At 54.0% G+C, this 24,780-nt stretch overlaps 1 protein-coding gene across 21 annotated transcripts in view; it reads right to left on the bottom strand.

The window, feature by feature from the left end:
- DYSF (dysferlin) overlaps window positions 1-24,780 on the bottom strand; it is a 196,133-nt gene that overhangs the window by 134,960 nt on the left and 36,393 nt on the right. For 12 of the 21 annotated variants that reach the window (XM_079792337.1, XM_079792343.1, XM_079792340.1 and 9 more), the window contains exons 4-14: window positions 22,534-22,639; window positions 15,998-16,112; window positions 14,644-14,736; window positions 14,075-14,286; window positions 12,421-12,549; window positions 11,949-12,011; window positions 10,877-10,927; window positions 8,512-8,542; window positions 7,804-7,919; window positions 4,608-4,734; window positions 1,269-1,372 (exon numbers count right to left, since the gene is read on the bottom strand). In XM_079792337.1, the coding sequence (XP_079648463.1) occupies window positions 1,269-1,372; window positions 4,608-4,734; window positions 7,804-7,919; window positions 8,512-8,542; window positions 10,877-10,927; window positions 11,949-12,011; window positions 12,421-12,549; window positions 14,075-14,286; window positions 14,644-14,736; window positions 15,998-16,112; window positions 22,534-22,639 (1,147 nt within the window). The remainder of the gene's footprint in view (window positions 1-1,268; window positions 1,373-4,607; window positions 4,735-7,803; window positions 7,920-8,511; window positions 8,543-10,876; window positions 10,928-11,948; window positions 12,012-12,420; window positions 12,550-14,074; window positions 14,287-14,643; window positions 14,737-15,997; window positions 16,113-22,533; window positions 22,640-24,780) is intronic. The other 9 variants (XM_079792346.1, XM_079792329.1, XM_079792335.1 and 6 more) reach the window with 1 other exon arrangement.

Raw genomic sequence — 24,780 nt, 5'->3', positions numbered from 1 at the left:
GGCTAATGTTGACCATGGAGATGAAGAAAGTTTGACTGGGCAGGACCTGGTCAGCCAGGTTATTGATTTTCAACTTCATTGTACACACAGGGCTACGTTTTAGAGTAATTATTCTGGTGACTTTCTTTGGGGAGAAGCTGAATGTGAGCTGTGGGGCAGAGAGAAGGGATGGGCCTCAAGACATGTTTGAAGTCAGAGCCAGGAGAGGCATATTTGGTGTAGCAAGGGTAGAAAAGGGGGAAGAACTGACGCAGGCCCACGTTTTCCGCCTTCCATGGCGGTACCTGGTGAGGATGGAGGCTCCCAAAAGTGGGCAGGATGAGGCAGAAGATGCCTCTTTGAAAGGGCCCAAGAGGCAGTAGATAGAAATGTGCAGAAAGAGCCCTGGAAGCCCGGGGTTGGAGGGAGGGTCAGAGTTAAACAGAGCTGTGGGAGTTCTCCTGCGGAGAAGGGACATCTAAAGGCTGGGCATGGCCAAGGAGAGCCTGTAGGCTGGGCAAATGCTGGGGGACTCCATCCTATGTGAGGTGGGATGGAGCAGAAATCAACAGGGACGAGAGCAACAACCCTGCCTCTGGGCAGGAAGGTGGGCTGCAAGGCAGAGAGGAACGTCAGAGTGACCCAAGGGCCCCCTCCAAAGTGGCCTTTCTCTGCCCAACTCCCACCACAAATTTTTAAAAATAATCATTATGTCTTTATTACATATTTTTAATATATTTTATTAATTTTTTACAGAGAGGAAGGGAGAGGGATAGAGAGTTAGAAACATCGATGAGAGAGAAACATCGATCAGCTGCCTCCTGCACACCCCCCACTGGGGATGTGCCCGCAACCAAGGTACATGCTCTTGACCGGAATCGAACCTGGGACCCTTCAGTCCTCAGGCCGACGCTCTATCCACTGAGCCAAACCAGTCAGGGCTTTATTACATATTTTTTAGTTTCCCTATCTTTACGCCTTCACATCTAGTTTTTATGCAATTGCTTCATTTCTCTCCAAATAGTCTCGTATGCACCCACTATCCATCTGTCTGCTCCGTGTCCATCCACAAACATGTGTCCATCTCAGAGACCCAAGCGCACCCATCTACATGCGGGCGCTGCTGCCCAGAGAGCCAGGCCTACGCGAGTGCCGCCCCTCGAGTCCCACGACCAGCCTCACCTGTGCACACGAGCCCCTGTGGGCGTGGCCAAGGGCAGCACGTCCGCACCTCACTCTGTCCCGTGCTCTGCCCTCCCTGAGCATCCTCGCGCTTCTTTGCTCCTTACCATTCTCCCTGCGAAGCTGACCTCCATGAAGGGATCCACCAAGTTCTTCTTGTTGCTGTCAAAGCCAAAGAGCTGCTTCACGTTGTCCATCACGGCGTCGTCCACTAGAGAGGAGGACACGCTGGTCACTCACTGCCCACCTGCTGCCCCGCCTCCAAAACCCCGACCTTCGGCCTGCCCGTCTCCAGGCGCTCTTGGCAAAGAGAGAGATGCTGAGGATCCCGCTCAGCCCAGGGACTCCAGGCGTGAGGGCGCCCAGGAGGGAGGATCCCCCGAAACACTTCCTCACCCAGCCCCCCCACAGCTTGTTCACTAACACTGCCACCCCACCCCTGAGCATATTTCAGAACAGGTCCACCAATTGATGGGTTAGAAATCTACATCAGTGAGGGCAGTAAACTTCCGGAAAAGGACTGGAAGTTGTTATAATAATATCTCATTATTGGCATCCGTTTGACATTTTTCTTTACATCCATTAGCTCAGTGATTTACCTAAGGTTAACCAACAAGTCAATTCTGGGGTTTTTATGAATTTTTAATCTATGTTGCTCCAAATCAATATTTTACTAAATTAGCCATGTTTACATATGTATGTACAGAGAGAGAGAGAGATGTGTGTATTTGTGAATGTAAGCATATGGATGTGTTATCTATAACGTATATGAATGAGAGAGGAGATTGACAGTTAAAGATCATAGTCTTGCTAATGTCTACACGACTACAACAGATAACAATTAACAAATATTTACATCCTATATACCCACCCATTTTGTTTTATTTATATTTAAACACTGCAGAGAATTAAACATAGAGCACCTTCACCTTCAGCAAAGCACACATTTCCATTTCCCCAACTCCCTTTGGACTCTCACCAGCTTCACTCTGCATAGTTTAATCAGTAAGTGCAGAATGTTTTTAAGCACATATTTTTTGTTTTTGTTGTTAGTCCTCACTGGAGGATATTTTTTCCACTGATTTTAGGGAGAGTGGAAGGGAGCGGGGAGGAGAGAGAGACACATCGATGTGAGAGAGCGACCCACACTCCCCCAACCAGGGCGGGGAACTTACAACCCACATACGTGCCCTTAACCAGAATCAAATCCAAGACCCTTCGGTTTGCAGGCTGATGCTCTAACCACTTAGCACATCAGACAGGGCTAAGCATATATTTTAACGACCATTTAATACTCATTATATATTTAAAGACTTTCCCCATGATTTTGGTTCAAATAAACCTGTACAGAAGGAACCCATTTCATTTATTGCTGTCATTAGCCAAAGCAGAAACCCTCAATTAGCTTTATGCAAAACTTGTAAACAGAGACCCAAGTAGCAAAGTTCTCACTGACTCATGAACCACAACTGGCTTTTGCCACCAACACACGCTCAAAGCAGTGGCTCACAGACCACAGAACAGTTGAACCACTTCGGGAGCCTTTAAAAATTACCAATGAGGCCCTGGCCGGTGCGTTCAGCGGTTAGAGGATCACCCCCGCACACCAAAGTTGTCACAGGTTAAATTCCAGGTCAAGGGCAGGTAGCCGGGTGCAGATTTAATCCCCCACCCCCGGGGCACAAGTGGGAGGCAACCAATCAATGTGTGTCTCTCATATTCATGTTTCTCTTTCTCTCTCTCTCTCTCTCTCCCTCCCTCCCTCCCCTTTCCTTCCTTCCACTCTCTCTAAAATCAATGGAAAAATATCCTCAGGTGAGAACTAACAAAAATAAATAAATAAATAAATAAATAAGATGAAAATTAAAAACTACCAATGTTTGCACCCTACTCAAACCAAATCAATCAAAGGTGTGGCCCAGGCATTCCTACGTTAAAGCTCCCCGGTGATCCTAGCACCCACAGCTCTAGAATACTCAGTATACATACAGTATGTCCTCACTTAAGGTCATCAATAGGTCTGTGCCTTTAAGTGAACCAATATATAATGAAACCAATTTTACCATAAACTAATTGATATAAACAAAAGTCAAGTTCATATGGCATCGCATCAGCATTGTAACAAAAGATGTTGAACAAAATGACGTTCGAGGACCTGCTGTAATTTCCCCGCCATTTACTGAGCACACGGGATGGGGCCAATACAGGGCTAGCCACGGTGAGAAACCAGGCAGTGGCCACCCTGGCCTTCCTGGGAGGACGAGGACATGGCCACATAAGGCAACCCACTGCTTCAGTGCCAGAGACCAAGTGGTTTCCCGGCACCTGGGACTTTCTGGGCTAAACCAGGACAGTCAGAGGCAAACTGGATGCTCATCCTTCATCCGTGGAGACACTGAGCTCTCCCAACACATCAGTGTCTGCCTCCCCACTCCAGGGTCTGCCAACTTGCAGGCTGGGCTTCCTCAAAGAGGAAAGAAAATCAATGAGATCCAGCCCTGAGCACAGAACAGAGAGTCCGATGGTACTGACTCCCTGGTGAGAACCAAGAAAATGGGTCCACAGAGACTAATCAGCCAAACCAGGCCGAGGGGGTGCAGAAATGGAGCCCATGGCAGCTATTCATCTCAAGATGTCTTGCATCTCTGTGACTCCACCAGCATTTCTATTTCTTTTCATTCATTACTAGAGACCCGGTGCATGAAATTTGTGCATGGGGGTGGGGGGGTCTCCTCAGCCCAGCCTGCACCCTCTTCAATCTGGGACATCCCTCTCACAATCTGGGACCGCTGGCTCTTACCTGCTCACCTGTCTGCCTGCCTGATCACCCCCAACTGCCCCCCCTGCCAGCCTGGTCGCCTCTAATTGCCCCCCCCCCCGCTGGCCTGGTGGCCCCTTACTGTGCCCCCCTGCCAGCCTGGTCTCCCCCAACTGCCCCCCTTCCAGCCTGGTCACCCCCAACTGCCCCCCTGCCAGCCTGGTCACCCCACACAGCCTGTTGTTCAGTCATTTGGTCATCCCTCACTAACCCTCCTGCTGGCCTGATTGCCCCACGCAGCCTGCTCATCAGTTTTTTAGTCGTTCCTCACTAACCCCCCTGCCAGCCTTGTCACCCCACACAGCCTGCTGTTCGGTCGTTACCATTACTGTGACAGCATCCTGGACAATTTGCATATTCCTCTATTATTAGTATAGATGACTGCTTTTCTGTTAAGAACAATAAACACCCTCGGGAAACCTAGAGAGGGGTTGAGGCTTCCCCAGAGGACAGCGCGGAGGGCTGGGCACTGATCTAGCAGATTCCGGGAATAAGGACACCAGGCCAATGGGAGGCAGGGCGAGAGCAGAGGGGCAGCCCCTCCATCCATTCCCTCCAGGGAGCTGATGCGGCCCAGCAGGGTCCCCATGCGGCCCGGCCTTCGGTCCCAGGGAAGGCCCACACTCACTCTGCGGTAAGTCCTCAGCCCTGAAGATCTTCAGGCAGAAGTGCGCCCCTCGGAGGGCCACGCCGGTCGGCCTGAGCAGGTTGCCTTCGATGTCCTCCTTGTCTTCCGAGGGGTCCTTTCTCTCCAGCTACAAAGCAAACCAAATGTGATTCCCGACTCAACGGTGTTTTCCCTTCCTCTACCAACACCGCCGAAAGGGCGCGTTCTGAAGAGAGGCAGGTCGCACCGGCCGCTCACCGGCGTGGACCCCAGGCCGGTTCCCCACCTGGGACTCGCCTCCTCCTCTGGACAGTGGAGACAATGACAAGGAAAGAGACCAGGAAGAGAAGGTGGGACCAGGGGGCAGAGGACACGGCACAGTGCCAAGCAGGAGGGAGAGTGGGGAATGGCAGGGGACAGTGAAGATGGAGACAGTGAAGATGGAGACGAGCGAAGATGGACGGGAGCGGGAGCGGAGGGAGGATCAGCAGCCAGGGCTCTCACACTGTGGGGCTCTCACACTGTGGGGCTCTCACACTGTGCCACTTTCACACTGTGGGGCTCTGACTCTCCGAGGGAGCTGAGGGTGGAGCTCAAGAGAGAGACAAGTTTAGAAACAGCCACTGTGAGGAATGAGATAAGAAATACACTGCACTTGTGGCAGCGCCCATGGCAACCAGCACCTCCGGGTGACTTCTGTCACCAAAACTGACCACAGAGTGGACAGTGTGTGTTAGGGACAGCGGGGGACGGGGTATGTGGGAGACCCGGGGGTTAGTAAGCACATAGTGAGAATTAGGATCATGGGGAGAGGGGAGAGTGTGGCAAGGGGGAGCTGATGGACTGGGAAACTGAGAGGGATGGGGGGCTGTCACCCCATGAGGAAGAGCAGTCACTCAGCAGGTGAGGGAGGGAGAGGCGGAAAGAGACTGGTGGGGAGAGCTGTCACTCAGCAGGTGAGGGAGGGAGAGAGGCGGAAAGAGACTGGTGGGGAGAGGGACCCCCGAGCTCCGATCTTAGAAGAAGATCAGATGTTGATGGCTCTTCTGTGAGGACACGTCACACTTCGTGGCAAAGACAGGAATCCACACACAAGGACCCTCCGAGGCCAGCTCTGCAGGGTAGGTCCCAGCCCAGAGGACCGAGAGAGGGGAAACGCCAGGGACGCAGCCGCTGCGGGAGGAGGCAGTGCTGGGCTGGGAAAGGCTGCTGGGCCCGAGTGCACTGCGGTGAGGACCAGAGGCAGCTGCTCTCCAACCCGAGGCCTGAGGAGAGCTGGAGCCGAAAGCAGGGGCCTCCTTCTGAGCTGGTTCTAAGAGGAGTGACTTCCTCAGGGAAGACCAAGGTTCCAGATAACAGGAAGTGGAGGAAGCATTGTTTTACAAAAGGATAATAGATTCGGAGATGCCACGTAGAAGGAGCAAGAAGCACAAAGGTGGAGAGACGGGCTACAGAGGGACAGGGCTGGAGTGCCCGGGGTGAGAAAGCAGGGCCAGGTGCCCGGGGTTGGGGCTTGTCTACCTGAGCTCCATCGGCCCTCGGCACAGCACCCTGCATTCTCCCTCCCCTAAACTTTCCACTGTGGATTCTTGAGCTCTGTCATCAGCCAGCTCCTCCTCCTTGACATCCTCATGGGACCTGCCCTCGGCCTCCTCAATTATATGAGGCTTCCTCTGGGAAACCCCACCTCCCACTACCCCTTCCCTGGGGATCGCTTTCCCCCTCCTCACTCTCCCACTCCTCCTGGCCAGCACAGGCTGCAAAGAGAGGGCCACCCCCGGCAGCTGCCCACCCCACCCCTCCATCTCTCCTTCCTGGAAGTCGGAACCACCCACATGCACCTCTCTCCCAACGTTCTCCCTGCTGTCACAGGTCCTGTGCTCGCCTTGCCTGGATGAGGGCAGCGCCTGCCTCACCGTTTGCCTATCTGGTTTCCAATTCTCCTACCGGGGAATCCACATCCATGTGGACAAGTCCTTCGCCAGCACAGTTCCTTGTCCTCCACCAACAGTGTCTTCATCTCCTGTCCCCTTCAGCTGCTAGAGGCCTGGCCCCGTCTCCAACTTCCAACCATGCAGAACCATTCCTCCAGCAAAACCTTGGCCACTGATGCCCCCCTCAGAAGACAGCTTGCAAGCTATCCGCCTCCTCCAACCCCACTCACAGAGCGAGACGCCAGCACACAGCGTGGCACACAGCAGGCGCTCAATAAGTGTGCATTCCGTATTCTCTGTCCTCTGTATCAGCTCTAGGCCCTGTCCTCCTGCATCTCCCTGCCCCGATGCCCTGGCCACCTCGGCCCTGTGCCTCCTCCAGGCCTGCCTAAGCCACACCTGACACCTCCACCATCCACCTCCCTGTCTGCTTCTGGGCCACTGAGCCTTATGAGGCTGTGCCAAGTCCCCAACCCAGAGTGGGGCCGGAGACCCTCCGTTTGTCTCTAATGAGCGCCTCATTCCTCTCCCACAACTACTACTCCAAACCTTTTCTCCTCTCTCCAGACACACAATGATGCTGCTATCTCCCCAACTCTAAACCCTTTCTCCTTCTACCACCTCCAACATATAACTGTTCTTCCTGAAATGACCTCACATCTGCAAATATATATATATATATATATATATATATATATATATATATATATGCAAAAGACAGATGATTGCCAGAGACGGGGGAGGAGGGAAGAGTGGAGGAAATGGGAAGATGGTCAAGAGGTACAAACTTCCAGTGGTCAGTCGTGGGGACATAAGATACAGCATGGTGACTATAATTAATAATGTAAAATTGCATACCAGAAAGTTGCTAAGAGACTAGATCTTAAGAGTTATCACCACAAGAAAAAAGATTTTTCTGTAACTATGTGAGGTGACAGATGTAACTAGACTTTTTATGGTGATCATTTCACAATATATACAAATACCGAATCAGTATAACATATAACGTGAAACTAGCATGTCACATGTCAATGAGACCTCAATGAAAAAGCATTAAGAGAAGAAAATATGAATGTATATCCTTCTGAGAGGATTTGCAAAGAGATATTAATAACAGTTCTGAGTGATAGAATTGATTCATTTTTACTTATACTTTTCCACATAGTCTACATTTCTCATAATTGCTGTGTGTTCTTTTAAAGCGGAAAGACGGAAGTTGTTTGTTTGTTGGTCCTCCGCTCCCAGGTAAGGTGCTGTGAGGAGGACCAGGGACAGGTACTCACAGGCGCCTCGTTCCCAGGCCCCAGCACACACAGGCTTGCTTTCAGGTAGCCTCTGGCCCCAGCGGAGAAATCATCCGGGTCTGAGAGCAGCAGCCACTTCCTGAGATAGGCATGTCCTGCGTGAGACAACGCCCATTGGTGATCGCAGAATTGGGAGGACCCAGGTCTGCACCCACATCCGGGAGCCGAGGGCGGACTACACGTGGATGAGGTGAAGGACCCGTCCACTGGACATGGGGGCAGGACTCAAACTGTAGAATAAAAGGTGCTTGGAGCTTGCAAGTAGGTTTGAGTCAGAAATGTCCATAGGAACCCCAAACCAGACTCGGGGCCATCTACCTCTCCCCCTCAGGAGGTGACCCGGGCAGAGCAGAAACCTGGCTGAGGAGAAATCCTAGACTTGTCACCCAAATGACCCGACCCACCCCTGTCCAAGGTGACCCCAGCCTCCAGCCGCCTTTGCTTGGGGCCTTCCAAAAGGAGCATCCCTGGCTGACCTGCTGAGACCCTCATGAGGGCTGGGTCTCCCTGGGGGGCCGGTTCCACCTGGAAGGTGGAAGCCTGCCCTCCCTCACCTCCAGGACCTAACTCCACCTCTACATTCTAAAACCCCCCAGGAGGAAACTGAACGTCCCAAGTGGGTGTCCCCCAAGCAGCCTCCAGTCCAAAATGCAAGGACATGGCCAAGGTGGTGAGAAGGTGACTCACGGGGCTCTCTGTAGACGGCACCCACATCTATCTGAAATTAAACAGAGAAAACACACATCAAACTCTCGCCCCTGGAGTGTTACATAAAGTGCGGTGCATCAGATCATCCCATTAAAAACCATGTTTTGAAAGGAGTGCCCTTTTAGTAGCTGGATGGGATGCTGCCGATTCATGAATCGCTTAATAAAGCCAGTTAGATCTTCCGAAAACAATCATGTTTTGAAGAACGTATGGAGACATGGGGAGATGTTCTTCCTTTGATAATACACAGTAAGAAAGAAAGCAGAATATTTTATTGTTGTTAATCCTCACCTGAGGATATCTTTCCCACTGATTTTGAGAGAGAGAGGGAGATACATCAATTGGCTGCCTCCCACAGGCGCCCTAACCCAGACTAGGAATCAAACCCACAACCCGTCCTTGCATGAGCCCATGCTCTAACCACTGAGATACACTGGTCAGGTCAAAGGTGGAATACATTTTGATTAAAGTTTGGTCAAGTACATATTGTGCATGGAAAAGAAAGAGGAAAGGAAATACAGCTGTGACTGTGCTCTTCTGGGTGGTAAATTTGGTGGGTTTTATTTTATTTTTATTCTTTCCTGTATTTTATAACTTTCTATTAAAAAAAAAACACCATAGATTAGGGTGATGTTGATGGTGGAGAAACGGGGGGCAGGAGCAGGGATATGTGGGAACTCTGGACTGTCCTCTCAACTTTGCCATGAACCTAAACCTGTTCTGAGAAATATTTTTTTTTAATCATGGATTACTTTTATCATTAGAAAAAACACAGTGTTTTACCTTAACTGTTGGGTTCTCAGAACAAGAAGTGTTTCAAAGATTAGCGACTCCAGATATAATGAGGACCCATTTGTTACAGAACGACAGGCTCGAGCCCATGCCTTGGCAAACTGCTCCTCCAGGAAGCAAGACTGAGTGTTCTGCCTGGTGGGTTACTGCCCAGAGGGAAGGGGTCACGTTTTATTTGGAGAGCAGGGAGGTGACAGGAAGCCTGTGCCCTTCCTTTCCATTTGACAAACGCTTGAAGACACGAAAATGAGAAAATCCGTAAGAATTACATTACAACAGCATTCAGGGAGGTCGCCATGGCTAGCTGCCTGCCCTGTGTGCAGCCTGTGAAAGCAATCCTATGAGCCGAATTGTACATTTCTCAGTCCTCCACAGGGGGAGGGCCTGTTCACTTCCGCCCTGTTTGAGACAAATGAGGGGGGCAGGCTCCCCTGGCTCCCCACTGCCCCACCGAGTCCCTCGCTGCACCCCTGGGTGACGGTGAGCCCGGCACAGAGCACCGGCTTCTCTCTGGCCCTGATGGCCAGACCAGGAGGAGCGCGGCCGAAACTCACATGGCACTCTGCCTGTCCAGGTGTCAGGACAAACACAAACTAAAGATAAGAAGCTGAACTCCCCTAACAGAAGTAAGGGAAGTCTCTTCCCTCTTTTTGGCAGAAAATTTACCTTAACAACTTGCAAGTGTAAGTACTTTCTCTGAAATGGATCGTTTTTTATTTTTTATTTTTTTATGTGTTTATTGATTTCAGAGAGGAAGGGAGAGGGAGAGAGAAATAGAAATATCAATGATGAGAGAGAATCATCAATCGGCTGCCTCCCGCACACCCCCTACTGGGGATCAGGCCCGCAACTCGGGTATGTGCCTTTGGCTGGAATCGAACCCAGGACCCTTCTGTCCACAGGCCGACACTCTATCCACTGAGCTAAACCAGCCAGGGCGAAATGGATCTTTTCAGAAACTAAATAAGCCTTCCCTCAGTTTTGTAACCCAGAAGCATCTTCCCCCGGGTTCTCCCCATCTCTGTGGGGAGAGAGGGGGGGGTCTAACTTCAGGGCCTGCCTTGCTCCAAGTGGTAAAGCTACCTCCTCTCATGGAAATGTGAGCTTGTTTTCTGTTTCCTCTGGATAAAGGCAACTAACAAACACAGACGGTCACCCCAAGGGCCAGGTCGCGTGAGGACACACGACGGGTGACCCGTGATGTCAGGCTCACTCACTGGAGGACGTGTTGCTGTTCATCTTGAGAACCTGGAGGGGCTGGGTTCTGACTGCAGGGCGACGTCGAAAGACTTCTGCCCTTACCGTCTCTGGGTGGATTGTCGGGGACGCACCCTGCACTCTGGTTCCATGATTCCTCAGCAACACAGTGCCCTTTCCCTTCTCCCTTTGTGGAGAGGACTTCCGGGCTGGGAGATCCTGTTCTGTTCATTCTATTTCGCCAACACCGACCAAGACAGGATTTCCGAAGCGCCAACCCTGGCACTTTACCCACAGAGCCTCCACTCACACGGAGAAGCGAGGACTGACCGCTTGCAAAGAAAATAACCCATACCCGGAACTCCCCGATGAGAGCGTCAGTCCTGCGGGAACGGGAGTCCACCACCTGGAGGGAGAGATAAATTAACTCTCATTTACAAGTAAATGTTGCCCAGACAGGGTCCAGCCCCACAGCTCTTCCCCCCCGAACTCTGCTCCAGAGATTGTGCTAAGCCGTGTTTAACCCGCACAAGAACCCTGTGAGTAGGTGCTATTATTCTCCCCATTTCACAGATGAAGAAACAGAGGCAAAGAAAGAGAGGTTACAAGACTTGTACAGAATCACACAACTCCTAAACGGCAGCGGCAGGGTGAGAACGCAGTTTGGCTCCAGAGCCCATACTTTTAACCACTAAACTGTATTGCCTTTGAGAGGAAAGGAGAAAAGAGCTGCCGGGGCCCAGAGGAAAAAAATCTTGGCCAGAAATGGGCACATGGACAAACAATCCTATATAATAAAAGCCTAATATGCAAATCGACCAAACGGTGAAACGACAGGTGGAACGACTGGTCGCTATGATGCACACTGACCACTAGGGGGCAGACGCTCAACACAGGAGCTGCCCCCAGCCCACAGGCCCAGGCCAGCCAAGGTGGGTGCCAGCAGGGGCCCTACCCCCACCCCACCCCCCATCGCCTCTGCAACAGCGGTGGCAGGGGGCAGGGGCTGGTGAGTGAGTGAGTGGCATCAGGCTGGCCAAGGCAGATGCCAGCGGGGGTCCCCTGATCGCCCTGCCAGTCACCCCACAGATCAGCCCTGATTGCCGGCCAGGCCTAGGGACCCTACCCGTGCATGAATTTTGTGCACCAGGCCTCTAATATAAGATGAAAATCAATGTTCCCGCTACAAGAATGATTTCAGGTCCCTGACCCGAGATACCTGGGGTGCTGAGCAGCGGGCTCTCCCCTCTCAGCTGCTGCCTCCATCTGAACTGCGGGAGGCATTTCTGTGACCAGCAGCTTTGAGGTGAGCCTCTGCACAGCACTCATGCCCTGGGCTTCAAGCCTTCTCTGTCACACATGTGCATGTGTGACGGGCATGTGTGTGTACACAGCCCACAGAGGACGCTCCGATCACTCAAACATACCGTGATGAAGATGGGCTCATCGAACAGCTCCGCTGGAGAGTCAAACACATTGAAGAATAGAGTCTGTTGGTTCAGGGCAAAAGGGAGACAAGTGAGTGCCTGCCGATCCACAGGCCAGGGAGAGAGTCAACCGCCCACCACAGCCCTCGGGCTAGTCCACACGGAAGTCCCAGCCCGCACTGAGCACTGGGACTTGACAGATTCTGGGAAGATCCTCCCCTGACTCCACAGAGGTCGTCATCTCAGGGACAGGGTGACAGGATGACAGGGATGTGGAGCTGTGGGAGCCCACGGCAAGAATAAGAGCTAAAACCATCTTTCCAGTTCCTCAAATAGCCTGTTCACACCTGGTCCATCTCTCCACCCAAAGTTAGCGCCGTCGGTAAACACTGAGTGGCTGGCCGGGCGTCTGCTGTGTGCTCCCTACGCAGAGGGCCCACCAGGTCCCAGCCCTAATCCCAGCGCCTCCCACCTCATTGAAGAGTGGGCTGTTTCCCTTGTGGATCCGCGTCCGCCTGGTCTGCCCAGCAGCAGTGACCTTGACCACAGGCTTGATGTTCACCCCTGGCAGCTGGCGCCCCTCGATCACCTGGACCCTGATCTGAAAGCCAAGAAGAGGCATGAGCAGGAGGAAAGCAGAAGTGGTCAGAAACACACACATCCCACTCCCACCCCCAAAAAATCAGAAATCTCAGGGACCATCCTTACTGCAGGTTTTGGGAAGGGAATTAAAGAGGAGAAATCCCGCAGGCGTGGCTCAGTGGTTGAGCATCAACCTATGAACCAGGAGGTCACGGATCAATTCCTGGGTTACAGGCTTGATCCCCAGGCAGCTGATTAGTGATCCTCTCTCATCATTGATGTTTTTATCTCTCTTACTGTCTCTTCCTCTCTGAAATTAATAAAAATCTGTATTTTTAAAAGATTAGGAGAGCCTTGTAAAAACAATCCCCACCAAGGTCCCTTGCTCCTATAAATCCCACGTTTCCACACAAGAGCTGCCAGGCTACCCAGGTAAGCTACCGGCATTAATTCCTAGCACTGGGTCAGGCATCCCTCCCCAGGTTCCTGCAGCGCTGGCACCTCGGGCCCTTTGACGCTGATGTTTTTAAGTGGCTTGAACATTCTGCAATGAGAATTATTGATCGGCTGCCTCCTGCACGTCACCCATTGGAGATCAAGCCCGCAACCCAGGTATGTGCCCTGACCGGGAATCGAACCATGACCTCCCAGTTCATAGGTTGACGCTCAACCACTGGGCCAGGCCGGCCGGGCTGTTTCCTATTTTTAACTTTAAAAGTAGTTCTGAAGAGTTAAATATCACTAAGTGCAACTATATCAAAACGGAACATTTTGTAGAAAAGCAAACAGATAAACAAAGGACCAAAATTAAAAGGCAAATAAAATGGAATGGATTTTTGGATAAAAATATGTCAAAGGGTTAATAGTTTCATTATCTGAAGAGGTTAAACAAATTCCAATTTCACAGACTCCCAGAAAAACCATGGCACGAAGGAAGGGCATGGATGCAGGGAGAGGAAACATAGCCAGACAGCTTCTTAGCTGATGCTCACACGGCATGTCCACGGACCACACCTTGAGCAGCAGGCGCTAGCGAGCCAGGTAAACTGGTTGGTAAACAGATATGCTGGATCTCTGCAGTGTATATCCCCTGCCCCCCGCTTTTATTTTTTTTAAATATATTTTATTGATGTTTTACAGAGAGGAAGGGAGAGGGATAGAGAGTTAGAAACATCGATGAGAGAGAAACATTGATCAGCTGCCTCCTGCACACTCCCCACTGGGGATGTGCCCGCAACCAAGGTACATGCCCTTGACCGGAATCGAACCCAGGACCCCTCAGACTGCAGGCTGACGCTCTATCCACTGAGCCAAACCGGTTAGGGCCGCTTTTATTTTTTTAAGAGCAAAACCAGGGCTGGGCAGAGGCTTATTCTGAGGCCCCATGATGTGACTGCCCATTGGGCACCTTCCCCGGCCCCGGAAAACCAGGCTTCCCCCAGGACCGCTTCTAAGGTCTCCCCTGAGTCAGACAGACAAGCAGGCACCGGCACTACAGCCGCGGGCCCACTAAGGAGGAGACCGCGGCCACAGACGGCCCTTACCTGGAAGTCCTGCGGCTTGTCCGACAGCACCTTCCTGGGCGCGGGGGCGCTCCTCCTCCTTTTATTCCCAGGGTGGTACGGGGGAGGGTGGGAAGCTGGCTTCTTGGGGGTGGAAGGAGCCCCCGGGCCTGGGGGGCCGCCCTGGTCCAGGAAGGGCTCTGCCTCATCCCCCGTGAGGCCCTGGTCCTCGGTGTCCTCCTCTCCTCCTGTGTCTGGGAGGAGAGGGAGCTAGTGAGACCTGGTCCCTCTGGCCCTGCCCTGGGGACCCAGCCAGGGAAAGGGGAATCCACAGGGCATGGCACCAACACTCCCCGCCCACCCCAGCCCCTCTCCATCCCCCTCGATGAGCCAGGATGGATGAGGAAGGAGAAGAGAAGCTTCCAGCAGCTGCACGTGGGGGGCAGTCAGTCCAGTTAGTCAACAGGAAGGAGAGAGGATGGCCCCCCGCCCCCTGTCCTGCAGGGTGAACCCCTCGGCCCCCCGCGGCCCACTCTCGTGAGCTGAGACGGCAGCTGTGAGATGGTTACGGGTGACAGGGTGGGATCGGGACAGCCCTGGCTGTGTCTCACCCGTGGGGGCCAGCCACTTCTTTCCAGAGTATCTCGTGTCCACAGTGCTGTCACTGAGCAGGGACCAAGTCTCTGCCCGGCTCTGTGCCCCACCTGGCGCGTGGGCGGGCACAGCCCCGGGAGGGGAGGAGGGAGTGGGTGAGGGAAGCCAGCCTAGCTCCCCTCTCCCACCCAACCCTGCGCTCCCTGCCACCCCGGTCCCACACGAAGCTCAGGAGCAGAGGCCACGTCTGTGGGGGACTGTCCCTCTCACCACCTTCCAGGCGGGACCAGGAAGTGGGCACCTCTAGGAGCCTCCCTGAGCAGCGTGAACCTAACTCTGTCAGAGCCACCTCAGCACATCCGGGGCCCTGCAGCTCCCCACCCTCTGTCCCCAGGAGCACCCCTCCTTCCCCCCTCAACCTGCACCCCAGCCGGAGTGATCTCCCCTCGCCAAGCTCAGACAGTGCAGGCCTCAACGAGACGGGCCCTGCACTGCCCCCTCTCCAAGAGCCCACACAGGGCTGGGCTCCAGGCCTGGCCTGGGGCACACGGAGACAGGGAGGGGCTCTACACGGAGACGGGCTGCGTCTGCCTCCAGGCCTCTTTACCAGGAGAGAAGCTGTAGACTCTTTTCCCACCTGTGCAGCTTCCTGCCCACCCAGCAGGCCGGGCCATCCAGGCCCCTCACTGGTAAGCCAGCCACCCTGGGCTGGGTCCTCCCTTGACAAGCCCAGCAGAGGCAAGTGGAGCGAGCTGAAGCAACCGTGGGGCTCAGTGTCTGCTCTTTTCACAAATGATAAACTACAGGCCCAGAGAGGGAGAGTGGCCAGCCCAACGTCACACAGCCACTGGGTGTCAAAGGTAAGACTGTGACTCATGTCCCCGGACTTCAACCGGAGCTCTTTCAAGGAAATTCCAGCCCTTTTGACACATGTCATCACCCAAGGCCGGCTAGGTCCAGGAAAGGGAAGCACTGGGCTCTGGGGAGTGGGTGGGGCCTCAGGCATCACCTGGGACAAGGCCCCGTCCCACAGGCACGTCCTCTACACTACAGCGCCCACCCAGGCGGAGCACACACTGTGAGCACCCGCCCAGGCACAGCCCCCTCCCTGGAGCCGGAGGGGGAGGGCGTCCTCACACTAATCCGAGTGGCACCTGGGAGCATGCCTCCGCCTTTTTCCTGCGTGGCAGAGGCAGTTCTCAGGAACCGCCCACCTCCCCCCCCCCCCAACACACACACACACCAGTGTCCTCCCTCCCCCCCCCCCCCAAGGCTGCACAGGCTGCTGAGCCCCACTGTGGCCCCGCCCCCATGCCCCGGAGCCTGGCTGGGCTTCTTCCCTGGGCCTCTCAAGTTGAGGGGACTCCTCACCAGCCATCATATCCTGGTCAGGCAGAGTCGGGGAGGGGTCCAGAGGAGTGGTGGGTGGAAGGAGGGGCACAGCTCCAGGGAGCGGCGTGTAGGACACCTGCAGGACCAGTGAGGCCTGAAAGAGAGGGGGAGGGGCAGCAGGTGGGTGCACTGGCCTCAGACCACGGCCCTCCACCATCTTTCCTGTTCCTTTCATCCCTCCACCGAGGAAGACGGCTCTGACGAGGGTCAGGTTTGCAGGAGGCTGTGGCAAAGCCGCCCCCTCGGGGTCCCTCAGCGTAAGAGCACAGAATCTGAAGTCAGGTTCCAGCACCCAGGAGCTGTAGCCTCTCTGTGCCTCAGTTTCCTCCTCTATAAAACGGGGGTAGTAATAGCAACAGCACCTTCCCTAGGGGTCCAGTGAGGATCAGATGAGTGGACAGAGCACATCATAAGCTTCTATAAATGAATCAGCAGCCCAGCGGCTCCTAAGAACTTTTCAGCTCTCAGGCCAGGCCTGACCTCTCTGCTCAGCCGAGGGCGCTCCCCTGGTCTCCACAGACAGCTCAGCCTGTTCTGCTCGGCCCCAGCTCCGAGACCGGCTTTCTGAGCCCGCTTCTCTCCCAAAGGCACTGCGGTCCCCACCTCGCCTCCCGCGGCTCCAGCTTTGGGCAGCCAAGAGGAGAGGGACTGGTCACATCGCTCAAATGGACAGGGGGAGGCTGCCTGTGTCCCCACCCACCTGACCCCACCAGGAGGGCTGCACTGCTCAAAGGGCCCTGCACCTGAAGGAAAGGCACAGTCGCACAAGCTCCCCAGCCTTGCAGCTCCTAGGCCAGTGGGGGCCTGGCCAAGCCTTCCCTGCAACCCCAGGCCCAACAGCCCTGCTGGGGTAGCCTTTCTACCGATCCAAGTAGTAAGTGCTCCATTTAACAAAGGCAAAAGAAAGCCAATTGCTATAATTCTACCACTATTTGCATTTCAATATCATTATCTCTCATAGTTTTTAAACAGTGTACAGCTCTGTTATATATAAAATGCTTTTCTTTTACTCAATGTTAGACGGTAAGCACATCCCCAGGTTTTGACAAACTCTTTATAAATGTAATTGTTAAAGATGCATAATATCATCTGAGCAGCTCTAGTATAATTCACTAGGTATCTCTCTCAACTGAGTAATAGCAGGGATTTCCAGAAGGTTCTGGAGCAAAAGCTGATTCTGAGACAGGAGATGCTCCAGGACCTGCATGTAAACCAGCTCTGGGGCTTGAACCCTCAGATTGAGGTCTGAGCAGGGGCAGCCAGGCTAAGTAAAGGCAGGGCTGCTGGGAGGGCGGGGCTCAGAACCCTGAGGAAGGAGCCGAGCCAGCTCCACATCCCAGGAGACCCTGCAGGAGGCCTGGGAAGGCAATGAGACCCTTTTACTAGTAAATATCCGGATCCGAGGCATTGCCTAGCCGCCGCTGCAGGTTCCTAAACCACCACCAGGTGTCGCTACGTGCGCAACCAGGGTGCCTCGCACTCGCATCCCAGGAGCCTGCAACCCAAAGAAGGAAAAAAAAGAGCAGCCTGGGGGGGGCTGGGGGGGAGAGCGTCCCCGCCCCAAATACCCAGACCCTCCCCTGCCCAGCCTGACTCCTGGAGACTCCAATTCAGGCTGGGGTGGATCTGGACATCTCTATTTTTCTCCACTTCATCAAAAGGCAATTATCTGTGCTCTTTGGAGAAATAACGAATTGCAGGGTGAGGCCAGAATTGGTAGAAGACAACCCTGAAACATTTTTTATGCCAGAAACCAAGGAAATAACCAAAAAATGATGGAAACATGTCAAAAGGACAAAGAGTCAGTGGCTTCCACCGGCCAAATCTGGGACAATTTAAACATGAAAATAAATGATAATTGCATTAAACCATTGACTACAAGAAAAATACATGATTCCAAATGGAAATAAATAAGTAAATAAAACAGGAAGGAAGCTTTTTTTATAGTGAAATGCCAACTGATTCACACACAAAAAAATAACTGATTTAGAATACCACCATTTAACAATCATCAACACAATAGCCCTGGCCAGTGTGGCTCAGTTGGCTGGAGCGTCATCCATTCACCGAGGGGTCAAGGGTTCAATTCCCAGTCAGAGTATATACCCATATTTCAGGTTCAAGCCCCAGTTGGGGCAAGTGGGGGAGGTAATCAATCCATGTTTCTCTCTCACCTCTCTCTCTCTCTCTCTCTCTCTCTCTCTCTCTCTCTTTCTCTCCCTCTCTCTCCATCATTGTCGATCATGGTTTCAGGTTATAAAAGTCAAAGAAAGACTGAGGAATTCTCCCAGAGGGAAGGAGACCAAAGAGTCAAAACAACTAACACAACACATGATCCTTAATTGGATCTTTTTGCTCTAAAAGACACTGTTGAAAAGGTTGGTGAGCCCGGCCAGAGTGGCTCCGTTGGCTGGAGCATCGTCCTGTACACCACAAGGTTGTCAGGCATGTTTGCAGGTTCAGTCCCCAACTGGGGTACTTATGGAAGGCAAACTGATCTCTTGAAGGCGTGGGACCCCACCTGAAATAGCTGAGGTCCCCTGACCCTGGGACCAGATCCCCTTGAAGGACACCCTTTCCTATTTCTCAGGGCTCACCCTGCCTACCCACCCCCTTCCACACCACACGGGGGCATCTGCATCTCTATGCAGAGCTGGAGCTGCAGGAGTGTAACCCCCCCTCTCCCCCACACGGCCCGGATGTGAGCACATGGGCTCTGGAACAGCCTCTGGAGAAGCAGGGAGGAGCAGCAACCCCAGAATCCCGAGACCCTCCCCGGGGTTTCCTGCGGACCCTGTCTCCTCCGCACGGAGAACTCCACATCAGCCTCCTGAAGAGCTGGCAATATGCTGGTGGCTCCAGGCGCCTGAATGAGACTGACAGCCCAGAACCAACTCCACCGTTCACATGCCTGTCAAGGAGCCACAGGGACATCCCTGGCAGCTTCCAAGGACCTAGAACCCAGGATCTAAAACACATCTCGCCACCAGGGGGCAGAAGCCAGGGGCCACTGCTTCAGAACCAGAGGTGGTTAATACTGGAGGCCTCTAGCTCCGCTGAGGATCTGAAAAAAAGGGGGCATGTCTGTGGGACCCACCCCCCGTCAGGACATCCCACCCTCACCGTGACATCATGCTTCATCCCCTCTCCCCAACTGCAGACATAACCAGAGCTGAGCTTTTCTTCCTGTGGGAGTGTGAGCTCCATGCTTTCCCAGGCCACATGACCTTGGCCTACAGCCCCCAGTAGGACCCTCTTTCAGTCCCGCCACATGACAAGCCCATTCCTCAGGTCTCCAACCCCAGCACCACCATGCAGACATCCTAGCAGTCAATCCTGTGTCCACCAACTGGGGGCAGGAACCTTAGTCACCCATGTCTGCCATCTTGGGGTCACGGTCAACAATATCACAGAATTCGGAGGGTCCTGTCTGGCCCCCAGGCTAGGAAGGCCCAAGAAACCAAAGGCAAAGACAGGAGACAACTCATCAGATCCTCCCACAGGTCACACAGCCAGGCTCCGGGGTCCTTCCCGCCCGCCCTGCTCAGCTCCACCTCAGGTCCCTGCTTCCAACACGCTTCCTCCTGGCTCCCGACCCGCCACACCCCTAGGTTCCAGGTGCACTCGTCACCGACGGGCTTTTTCTGATCTGACTCTGGCTGTCAAGGCTGAGGCGATGCCGACAGTGCCCGTGGTGCAGCCAGACCCTCATTAGCAAGCTGCTCTCCCCTAAGACATTTGTGAGCACGTGACTGCTTTCCTCCATGTGTGTCCGCACCCCCGTGGCTGCAGGCTCCCCCAGGACAGGGGAGTGTTTTCCTCTTCAGTCTGGAATCTGAGGACAGAGTTGGCATCTTCCCACGGCCCGCAGCCCCATGTGCCCATCTGAAGGGACTTAGGAGAGGACACTGAGTGACAGGCAAATGGACAGCAGCCCCCGCCCCCTCTCAGCCCTTCCAGGGTTTTCCAAGGGTCCCGCGGGCCCTGTGTTCACTCCTGTCGCCCCATCAGCGGGCTCCCTCAGCCCTCTGAGGCAGTCTGGGCTACAGCCACTCGGGGAGGGGAGCCTGGTGTGCTTGGCCCGTTGGGCTCAGCCCAGAAATCGGCTTCGATGAAAGGCCAGTGAGAAGCTACAGCTTCGGGCAAGGCTCTGTCCCCCCTGCCACATCCCCCGTTTTCTGTGCCTCCCACTGCAGTGCAGCCCCCGTCCCGGGAGGGAAGCCCCAGCCAGAGGGCCTTGGGACCTGCCTGGGGCTGCACCGTGACTTAGTGCTACCACAGGAAGTAGACGACAGTCCTGGGGCCTCTCCACAAGGAGGAGGCCCCCTCTCTCCCAGGCTGTGCTCAGCTGGGGGCTCACCCAAGCGGGGCCCAGCCCTCCTCTCCCATCCATCACCTCCGGCTCTCACACCCCCTTCTTGGAGACAGGGTCTGTGAAGGATTGGCAAGCTCTGCAGCCAACCAGGGACCCCAGCCCAGGGAAGAGAAGTGCAGACAGGCCATGGGAACCCAGAGGGAGGGGAGGAGCGGCGAGGCCTCTGGGGAGGCGGCCAGCCTGGCTCGGCCCATGGACAGGGACCAAGTGTGAAAAGCTCTGTCTGGGGGGAGGGGGGGGGTGCTCCTTTGAGCTCAGAGTGCAGCCAGTGCCGCGCTCGCAGGAACCACAGTGTCAGGGTGCACACAGGGCTACAGGCAGAAACATCTGAGCAGCTCAGCTGGGAAGTGAGAAAGCCTGGTTGGAGGCACTGGGGGCCGGACACAGAGCAAAGGAGGAGCCCCATCCCTGACTCAGAACAGCTCTCAGCAGCCGCTGATGCCTGCCCCCATTTCTCCATCAGTGCTCACACCTTCACAGCCTCTCCAGGACCCCTAACGGGGAGTTCAGATGTCCCCAGAGTCCTTCTGGACTGCAGTGATGTGATACTGTGAGTTATAATAAGAAATACATATTTGGTCTTAACACCCTGTTTCTGGCACACAGCTCCTAAGACCCTCGGAATTTCCTAAGGGATGAGAGCGGTAAAGGTGCCTTTTGTTATGTTAATGAGGTGACCCGGAAAGCTACTGGCTGGCGACCCTGTGATTAGAGGGTTGGAACTTTTAGCCCCACGTTCCCCCCACTTCCCCAGCCACCCCATCCTCCGGGGTGGAAAGAGGGGGTAGAGATGGAGTTAAAGTGTGACTCCAAACTTTCCGGCATTGTTTGATTATTCCGGTTCTCTGTAACATTTACAATAACCCAGGAATCTAGGAAGTAAAATGGTCCTCTGGGTTCTGTGAGGCGCTCTAGGAAATTAATTGAACCCAAGCACAGGGTCGTTGAAACTTCGAATCTATAGCCAGTTGGTCAGAAGCACAGGTGACAACCTGGACTTGTGATTGGCATGATGGGGAGGGAGGGGGTCGTCTTGTGAGACTGAGCCCGTAACCTGGATAATTGAGTCTATTCAAGTCCCCTGAGAGTCTGGGAGATGCAACCTCTGATGCAAGTCCCCACTTGGACATCGATTCCCTGTGTGACGTCACTCAGTCACCCTCTCTCTCTAGGTCTCATAGTGATTCCATTCAGAGCCCTGCCCAGACTGGCCACTTCTGATTCACCAAGCCAGCCAGGAGCCTCCACACACACACACACACACACACACACACACACACACACACACACAGATACTCACTCACACTCACACTCATATACACACTCTCACATTCACACGCTCACATGCCTACACTCACACCCATACACACACACTCCATGGGGCAAGGTAGCCCCACTCTGTCTGAAATAACTCAGCCCCAAACCCCCCACCATACCGAACCCCCTGAGACTCCACAGGGAGGAAGCTTTAGCTGATCGATAATTCCCCAGGGCATCCTGCAGGCTGACCCTAAGGGAAGGTCAGGAGTTCCACGGACCAGGAAGAAAGAGCCCTGCAGGGTATATTTAGCTCACTGGAAATAACAGGAGGCGAGCGATGAGGGCTGGAAATTGTCTGGGAGAACTGGGAGAGTTCTGGGAAGGCTGGGGGGGGGGGGGGGGGGAGGGGCGGGAGGACAATGGAGGAAAGGAAGGGGTCTGACAGGTCCGGGTGCCAGGGGAGAGGGATGTCTGTCTGTCTCCCTTCCCTTGTGATCTGTGACCCAGATGACTCAGCTTTTCTGGATCTGCAGAAGGAGGTTGGGCGGTGAGAAAGGCTGCCAGGGAGACTGGGGTGGGGATACCCCAGGATGCGGGGAACTTGGGAAGACATTGGTTTCTAGTGGAAAACCAACCCCAGGAAGGGACCCAGGGCAGCCAAGCTGGTGTGAGGCGAAGATGACTGAGCCCTGCAGGTGGGACCTGGCTGCCTCTGGTCCCCCTCCCCTCTCTTCCAGCCCAGAGCCCTCCCAGGTACCCTGAGCCCTGGTGGGCAGGCCCCGACCTGGCTGCTGGGAGCTGGAGTCACACAGCTGTGGGGTCAGAAAGGCAAGGCCTCGGCCCGGAAGCTGGCCTGGGCAGAGGCTCCATGAGCACTTACCCCCGTGGGCTGCTTCTTGGCGTCCAGCAGCGGGGCATTGAAGCTGGCAGACAGGCTGGGGGTGGAGAGGACCTCCCGGAGCGGGATCTTGGCTTCCCCCAGGAACCTGAGAGGAGGGAAAAGTAGAATATAGAAAACTAGCCTGTGCCCAGCTCGTCTCTCGCCACACCCCTCACCACCACCACCACCACCACCACCACCACCACCACTCCTCACCACCACCACTCCTCACCACCACCACTCCTCACCACCACCACACCCCTCACCACACCCCTCACCACCACCACCCCTCACCACCACACCCCTCACCACCACCACCACCACGCAAACCACACAGACAAGCTGATCTCCTAGATTCTAGGACCTAGAACACCAGAGTCACTTAGGACCCCTCCTCCTAGTCACCCCATTACCGTCCCTGGAGGGCCCGGCCCCTCTCCCTGCACAAGAGGGACACCTTCCCTTCCCCCAAGGTCACCTTGGACCCCCTTCTGCCCCTCTCCAGAGGCCCAGCCCTCCACCCCTGTCTGCCTGGGTGCCCCACAGAAGGGCTGTGTTGGCCATCAGACCTCAGCAGGGGCAGTCCCTCATCACATCTGCTTTGCTCCCAGGCCTCAGCAGCACATCTGACCCAGTCTACAGAGGCGTCTACACAGGTGTCCTAGAGCTCGGCCAGCAACGATTACACACGAGAAACCAACAGACCGTCCTGTCTCTGAGGGCAGGGAGGAAAGAACATCGGAGCAGGGGAGACCTGCCCCTTTCCCAAGAGCCCATGACGGTCACACCTCACACACCAGAGGCCGCATCTCTGGCTGAGGGAAGGGGGCCCCCTACACGATGGGCTCTCAGGAATCAGTAGGTCACCACGTGATGATCAGTGAAGGGCCCTTCAAAGAATGCCACGGGAAACGGTTGTGTTCTGTGAGCTATGAAATGGGCCAACGGCATTCTGCACACGCAGTGGCAGAAGGACAGCAAGTGGCCTGTGTCAACCACGACTTCGGCCTGGTGCTGGCCCTGAACTTCCGCGTGCTTCCTGCACTCAGCCAAGGCACTGCCAGGTGTCCTCTCGTCTTTTGCTTCTTCGTTTTCTTTCCTAGTGAATAAACAGCACCTCTGGTCTCTGTAACAACTGATTTGAATATGGGTTCTTATGCCCTCATGAAATGAAATTTTAATCTTGACCTAATTAGCTGATAATTTTTTATCCTCACCTGAGGCTGTGTTTTACTGATGAGAGAGAGAGAGAGAGAGAAACATCAGTTGCCTCCTGTCTGCACCCGGACCAGGGATCAAACCTACAACCTTTTGGTATATGGAACAACACTCCAACCAATGGAACCACCCAGCCAGGGCTAATTAGCTGATTTTTAAAACTGGCTGCTTACAACGTCACACCCATTAGGTGATTATTATTTTACAAAAAGAAAGAAAGGGGGGGGAGGGAGGGAGGGAGGGAGGGAGGGAGGGAGGAAGGAAGGAGGGAAGGAAGGAAGGAAGGAAGGAAGGAAGGAAGGAAGGAAGGAAGGAAGGAAGGAAGGAAGGAAGGAAAGAAGGAAGGAAAGAAGGAAGGAAGGAAGGAAACTACACATGTTGTTGAAGATGTGGAGAAATTGGAACCCTGTGCACTGTTAGTAGGAATGAAAAAGGTGCAGCCACTGTGGAAAACAGTGCAATGGTTCCCGGAAAACTGAAAAATAGAACAACAATGCGACCCAGCAACTCCACTTGTGGTATTTACCCAAAGAATTAAGATCAGGGACTCAGAGATTCTTGTCCACCCACCTTCATAGCAGCATTATTCACAACAGCTAACAGGTGGGAGCAACCCAAGAGGCTATCAGCAGGTGAATAGATAATAAAATGCGGCATACACATACAACGGATTGTTATTCAGACTTAAAAAGGAGAGGAATCCTGACATCTGCTACAATGGGGATGAACCTTGAGGACTTTATGCCAAGTGAAGTAAGACAGACACAAAAGGGTAAAAATCGTATGACTACTTACATGAGATACCTAAAGTAGGCAAGTTTTTGGAGATAGGAAGTAGAACAGCAGTTATCCGGGGCTGGGTAGCAAGGGGGAAGATGGATTAAAATTTGGTGAGTACAGGGTGTCAGTTTAGAGGGACAAAAGCATTCTAGAGAAGCATGGTGGCGATGGTTGCACAACAATGTGAATTACTTAAGGCCACTGCGCGGCACACTGTAAATGGTATGAGCAAAACGGGGGCTGCGTAAA

The sequence above is a fragment of the Cnephaeus nilssonii genome (assembly GCF_951640355.1).
Source record: "Cnephaeus nilssonii genome assembly, chromosome: 15".
NCBI lineage: Eukaryota > Metazoa > Chordata > Mammalia > Chiroptera > Vespertilionidae > Cnephaeus > Cnephaeus nilssonii.
The sequence above is the reverse complement of the archived record's forward strand: the minus strand, read 5'-3'. Positions and strand labels throughout refer to the sequence as shown.